We start from the raw sequence: 7178 nt of genomic DNA on the forward strand, positions 1-7178 counted from the left end.
TACCCAAATCTACCCCTTCACCGTGGCAACCAGCGAGGAGGAGATACAGGTGAGGAGAGGAGGAATGGAGGGATGGAGGGATGGAGAAAGAGAAGGAGAAAGAGAAGGAGAGAGAGAAGGGGGAGCGATAAGTGAAAGTTTGGAGGATACCCAGATTGACCCTTCACTGTGGCAACCAGTGATGAGGAGATGCAGTTGAGGAGAGGAGAGATGGGAATGTGAGGAAGAGAGAGCGAGAGAGGAGAAGAATCAGACCACAGAGGATACTCAGAGACAAGGAGAGGAGGGGATGGAGGGAGAGATGAAGTGAGGGGAATAGACTGAGACCAGTGAAAGACAGGAATGGGTGAGATCATAGACGTTACAAGCATCCAGTCCCCTATGGGGGCTTTATGCATTGATAAGATGCACATTTGATTTTTATGTCATCATCTCATCTTTTTTTATATCCTGTTAGGACCTTTATAAATAGATTGGACATGAACCTGATCTTTTTATTTTTCCTCCTGCCAGGACCTGCACATGCGGCTGGACCAGACCAGGCAGGTAGAAGGCCTGGAAGACACATGCTTCCACTACGGCTTTAACCCCACCTACCTCCAGACGGTCGTCTCCCATTGGAGGAACCAGTTTGACTGGCAGAAACAGGTGGAAGTGCTCAACCAATACCCTCACTTCAAAACCAAGATTGAAGGTTAAACTGCTATGCTGTTTTTTGGCCTTGTGTGTGTGTGTGTGCTTGTGTGTGTGTGTGCTTGTGTGTGTATGATTGTGCTTGTGATTGTTCTGATGATATGTGTGTGCTTGTGTGTGTGTGTGAGTATCTGATCTTGTATATAATATACTTTCTCACACACATACACACGCACACGCACACACACACACACACACACACACACACACACACACACACACACACACACACACACACACACACACACACACACACACACACACACACACACACACACACACACACAAACACCCACCCACCCACCTACACCCACACCCACACTCACACCCACACCCACACCCACACCCACACCCACACACACACACACACACACACACACACACACACACACACACACCCCGTCAGGTCTGGATGTGCACTTCCTGCGCTGCCGTCCGTCTCCGGCTGCCGCCGGCTGCCTGGTGCGGCCCGTGATGCTGGTGCACGGTTGGCCCGGGAGCTTCTACGAGTTCTACCGGATCCTTCCGCTGCTGCTGGAGCCTCAGGACGGCCTCGCCTTCGAGGTCATATGCCCCTCCATCCCCGGATACGGATACTCTCAGGCCCCACAGGTCAAAGGTCAGGATGGGTTATTTGGGGTTTATCGGTGAAAGATCATGGCACTGTTAGCCGTAGCATGCTGTAGTGGTTAAAGAATGTCTGACAGATGTTTCAATGGAAGCTGAGATGGAGGTTTACTTGGATGTGTTTCAATGGATGTTTTCTGTGGTGTGTTTCAATGGAGGTTTTCTGTGGTGTGTTTCAATGGAGGTTTACTGTGATGTGTTTCAATGGAGGTTTACTGTGATGTGTTTCAATGGAGGTTTACTGTGAGCTGTTTAAATGGAGGTTTACTGTAAGCTGTTTCAATGGAGGTTTACTGTGAGCTGTTTAAATGGAGGTTTACTGTAAGCTGTTTCAATGGAGGTTTACTGTGAGCTGTTTAAATGGAGGTTTACTGTAAGCTGTTTCAATGGAGGTTTACTGTGAGCTGTTTCAATGGAGGTTTACAGTGATGTGTTTCAATGGAGGTTTACAGTGATGTGTTTCAATGGTGGTTTGCAGAGAACAGTTTGAACATTGAAGCTTGCGGTGCTGATCTGTTTGGAGTCAGGCTCACAGTCTAGCCTTGTTTCGACACTTACAACGGCCTGTTAGGTTTATAGGATATGGGTCCATGGATTAAAGTTCACTGAAGGCTGATATGTTGCAAAAAAAGAGCAACTCATTCCAGATTTACGATCAAAAGGCCAACCACCTGTGTCTGCGTTTTTTTTTTGTATACAAAGGCTCCAAGCTTTCAACAGTAGATGTCCCATGGATGATCTCTCTGTATGAATTGCACGTTCATCTTGTAAAAGTAATTTGGTCACACCCATCTATCTTTTGGTTGGTTGACCCCCTCCCCCTCCCCCTCATCTCTCTCTCTGTCCTCTCTCGATCTATCTCTCTCCCCCCTCCTCTCCCTCTCCCCTCTCTCCCTCTCCTCTCTCTCCCTTCCCACTCCTCTCTCTTTCTCTCCCCCTCCTCTCTCTCCTCTCCCCCCTCCTCTCTCCGTCTCCCCCCTCCTCTATCTCTTCCTCTCCTCTCTCTCCCTCTCCCCTCTCCCCCTCCTCTCTCTCTCTCTCTCTCTCTCTCCTATCCCCCTCCTCTCTCTTTCTCTCCCCCTCCTCTCTCTCCTCTCCCCCCTCCTCTCTCCGTCTCCCCCCTCCTCTATCTCTTCCCCTCCTCTCTCTCCCTCTCCCCTCTCCCTCTCCTCTCTCTCTCTCTCTCTCTCTCTCTCTCTCTCCTATCCCCCTCCTCTCTCCATCTCCCCCCTCCTCTCTCTCCCTCTCTCCCTCTCTCCCTCTCTCTCTCCCTCTCCTCTCTCTCTCTCTCCCTCAGGCTTTAATACTCTGGCTGCGGCGCGTGTTTTCCTGAAGCTGATGGAGAGGTTGGGTCATTCTGAGTTCTACCTGCAGGGCGGCGACTGGGGCTCCATCATCACTACCAACATGGCCCAGATGAAGCCAGAGTGAGGACGCACACACACACACACAAACACACACACAAACACACACACACACACACACACACACACACACACACACACTCACACACACATACACACACACACACACACACACACACACAGATGAAGCCAGAGTGAGGACGCACACACCACACACACACACACACACACACACACACACACATACACACTCACACACACATACACACTCACACACACATACACACACACTCACACGCACACACACACACGCACACACACACACACACAGTGGCGGCTGGTGAATTTATTTTTTGGTGGGGCTATTTGAGCGGGGGGTCTGGGGGTTCTCCCCCATAAAATTTTGAATTTCGTAGATGTGATTTCCTGCATTCTGGTGCATTTTAGGGTGGCCAGCCGGAGATTCCAAATCATTCACAATGATAAATTTGTGTTTCACACATCGACTCATTTGTTGTTCATGTAGGCCAATAAATAAAAAACGAGACGTGAGCTGTTGATGCAGAGAAGTGCTGCTCAGTTTTAAAACAGCCCCTTGCCTATACAAATAAAATAACTCAAACCAGTCAATACCAATGGTCTAAAGACAATATTAATATATCTGCCATGTAGAAATCAACAGTTTCACAGGTAATGATAATGAACAAGTGACATGTTTATTATGGTCCATGTCCAGATAGGAAGTGCAAACACATAACGATAAATTATACTAGGGAACAACAGTTTTTTGTTACTACAACTACTACAACAATTTAGTTTTTTAAAGACATGTATACTGCAGCTGTATGAGTATGACCAATGCTTCAGTTATGTCATTCCTGTCTGTGTCCACGAACTGTCTATCACACGCACTTGATTTAAACAGCAGGCAAGGAAAACAAAAGATGGCATTGACATACCCACAGCTAGTTAGCCATGCCTTTCGATCGAACCAATCTCGGGAAAAGGTTCGTGTGTAGGTTTTCCCCTTTTCTCGCGTCTGTTGGGTTATTTTAACCTCTGGCTTGTCTGGTCCGAGTTGTTTGACAATAAGCTTTTCCGCAAAAGTTCTTCTTCCGAAGGGATGCAGATTTAAGGATTTTACAGAATTTGGGGCTAGCTGAGCTCCCACAACTACATCCGACGTCGCCATGCTTAACACTTCTCTGCAAGAATGGAAAATACCTGTTAACAAGCAGTGGTGCATCTTGGTAGGGGCTCTATCCTTCAGCGCCCGTAACCCATAAAATTCCTCGACGATGATTGGCGGATGTGTATTCTTTTTTGCCTAGCAACAGGGGAGCCATTGGCTTAAATACAGCACACACGGGCTGATCGACCAGGAGCCCCGGCAAGACATCCTATTGGCTACTACACCAAAAATGATAAATGTTCACGTTTTAAACGTGGAACTTGAAAGTGAATGTAAATATAATTTTGGAGAGTTCTAAACCCATTCTAAAGCAAAATCATCAATATCATTGTATTAACACAGGTTATTTTTTCAAAATGAGAGATTATTTAAAAAAGAAAAGAAAAGAAAAACAGGCAGTCAGGTCAGCGGGGGGGCGGAGCCCCAGCGCACCCTATGGGCGAGCCGCCACTGCACACACAGTGTTTATTGGAATATATGATCTCTCATGTATACACACTTCTCTATGCATCTTTATGCATATACTGTATGCACACACACACACACACTAACACACACACACACACACACACACACACACATACACACACACACACACACACACACACACACACACACACACACACACACACACACACACACACACACACACTCACTGTTATCATTCCTGTGTGGACAGGTGTGTGCGTGGTCTACACCTGAACATGTTTAACGTGACGTCTGGAGGCATGGGAATGGTCCTGTCGCTGCTGCTGGGGCCCTACGTGCCCTCTCTGGTGGGCTTGAACCGGGAGGACGTCAGGCGCCTCTTCCCCTATGTGGAGAAGAACCTCCACACGCTCCTCAGGGAGACAGGCTATCTGCACATCCAGGCCACGCGACCCGATACCGCAGGTTAAATGGTGTATGTGCGCCCGGGATTGGTAGTGTGAGTGTGAGTGTGTGTGTGTGTGTGTGTGTGTGTGTGTGTGTGTGTGTGTGTGTGTGTGTGTGTGTGTGTGTGTGTGTGTGTGTGTGTGTGTGTGTGTATGTGTGTGTGTCTGTGTGTGTTTTTATTATTTTAAAGTGTGTTTTTCTGTGTAGCCTGTTTTTTCAACTTTTGTTCCCACCTGGTGACCAGGATTTTTACGGTGTAGTTGACATTGTCAACTACACCGTAGTTTAGAATTTTATCATGGCAGAGGTCAGCTCAGAGCTGGGATTTTTGAGCTCCAAACAAGAAATAGCAAAATCATTGTTTACAAAGGGAAAGAAGGAATTTGATCTTTTTATGTATGCCATGCTAAGCTGTAATACTCCTTACAAAGGAACCATTATACAGACGTAAATCAGAATTTTATTTTGTGCCCTGTTAAGACCTTAACAAATGGATCAGACGTGAACCTGATTTTTTATTTTACAGTCTGCCAGGACCTGCACAGGATGAGAGCTAGAACCCCGGTCTTCCAAGAATCCGCTGTTCTTTCTGTGTATTTAGGTCAGCACCTCAGACGCAGCCAGTTGGGTTTATAGGCACGGAAGCAGTTTCGTACAAAAGGAAGAAATTGACCAGTTCATGTATTAGCTGTAACACCACTTAGCAGCGGTTTTGAAGGCATTACCTCCACATTCTGGAACATTCTGTTTCATAAGTTAGAGAGGATTTCTCTGACTCTAAGTCTGCTCTGAGGTTTCGTTTACCAGGTGTTAGGAAGTTGGCATATAGACCACATTCAAAATACAAAATGGTACCAGCACAAGATGAGAACAGGGAGAGATGAGATAACAAACAGGTCAGCCCTTATAATTTTAATAAGAGGTGTTGACAAAGTCATCCCAACTAAAGGCAGTTACATTTTTAGTTTACTATTTGTCTTTGAATTGCAATGAATGTAATGCTTAGTGTTCAAATCTTTGCTTTGGCTCCCTGTGTAGGCAGAGCACTGAATGACTCTCCAGTGGGTTTAGCTGCATACATCCTGGAGAAGTTCTCCTGCTGGACCGATTCTCAGAACAGAGATCTAGAGGACGGTGGCCTGGAGAGGTCATACATTTAAATCTCCTCCACTCCAGCTACGCAGATAAAAATGGTGAATAGCAAAATGGTATTGATCATGCCGTTGTTGTTATGACAAGTGTTTATGTCATTCTTTTGGTGGCAGGACGTTTTCCCTGGACGACCTCCTGACCAATGTGATGATCTACTGGACCACGCGTTCCATGACCTCCTCTATGCGGTTCTACAAGGAGAACTTCAGTGAGAACATCCAGAAGAGAGTGGACTCCAAGTGAGCAGAGCCATTTATTTATTAAGATCTTATACCACAAGAACCATTCATTTATTAAAATGTCATACCACAAAGATGATGTTTAATGATGTCAGATAACATATCTGGTTGGTATGATTTCGTGAAGCACTTTTTTTCTTCTGTGTTTTGACAGATAATACTTCTAACAATACTACTGTTACTACCTCTACTAATAATGAATAATTGTTTTAGATTTATCAAAAGCAACGTATGGCACACTGGCATACTCTATAAACATTAACTTACATGACATGAAAACAAATATTTAAATAACAGCAGGATACTGCAGCCAGTCATGTTGATGGGAATGGCCAATAGAACAGTATCGAGTCTATGTACACACCTATATGAACAGTTACAATACAGTATTAAGGGTATTTACACACCTACATGATCAGTTACAATAATTAGGATACTTATAATGTTTATCTGCAGGGTGGGTGTGTCGGTTCCAACGGGCCTTGCAGCGTTCCCCCAGGAACTGTTCCACACGCCACGCTCCTGGGCCAGCCGGAAGTTCCGGAACATTCTGTCCTACACCTACATGCCCAGCGGCGGCCATTTTGCAGCGTTTGAGGAGCCGCAGCTCCTTGCAAATGATTTCAGGGAGTTTGTGAGCAAGGTGGAGAAGCTGCAGAAATGAAGGCAGGGTGTGGAGAAAATCATCTGAAGCCTGTCATGTGTGTTTGTGTGTGTGTGTGTGTGTGTGTGTGTGTGTGTGTGTGTGTGTGTGTGTGTGTGTGTGTGTGTGTGTGTGTGTGTGTGTGTGTGTGTGTGTGTGTGTGTGTGTGTGTGTGTGTGTGTGTGTGTGTGTGTGTGTGTGTGTGTGTGTGTGTGTGTGTGTGTTTGTGTGTGTGTGTGTGGAGAAAATCACCTGAAGCCTGTCGTGTGTGTGTGTGTGTGTTTACTGTATGAAAACATTATGCTACCCTAAAAAGAGGTCTGTTTGCGAAAGGATATGACAAAACAATAAAATGGGAAAACATTAAGTTCACAGTTTAAATATTTCTCTTC

The 7178-nt window shown here is 45.9% G+C and overlaps 1 protein-coding gene across 1 annotated transcript; it reads left to right on the top strand.

Moving 5' to 3' along the window:
* Nucleotides 1–513: 513 nt before the first annotated feature.
* Nucleotides 514–6807, top strand: LOC308377542 (epoxide hydrolase 1-like; the record flags this gene model as incomplete). Its single annotated transcript, XM_080854242.1, has 7 exons — nucleotides 514–694; nucleotides 1100–1312; nucleotides 2618–2747; nucleotides 4556–4770; nucleotides 5791–5899; nucleotides 6018–6143; nucleotides 6600–6807. The coding sequence occupies exons 1-7, from the start codon at nucleotides 523–525 to the stop codon at nucleotides 6805–6807; spliced, it is 1173 nt and encodes a 390-aa protein (XP_080710368.1). The 5' UTR covers nucleotides 514–522.
* Nucleotides 6808–7178: the final 371 nt, after the last annotated feature.

The sequence above is a fragment of the Sprattus sprattus genome, assembly GCF_963457725.1.
Source record: "Sprattus sprattus genome assembly, chromosome: 1".
NCBI lineage: Eukaryota > Metazoa > Chordata > Actinopteri > Clupeiformes > Clupeidae > Sprattus > Sprattus sprattus.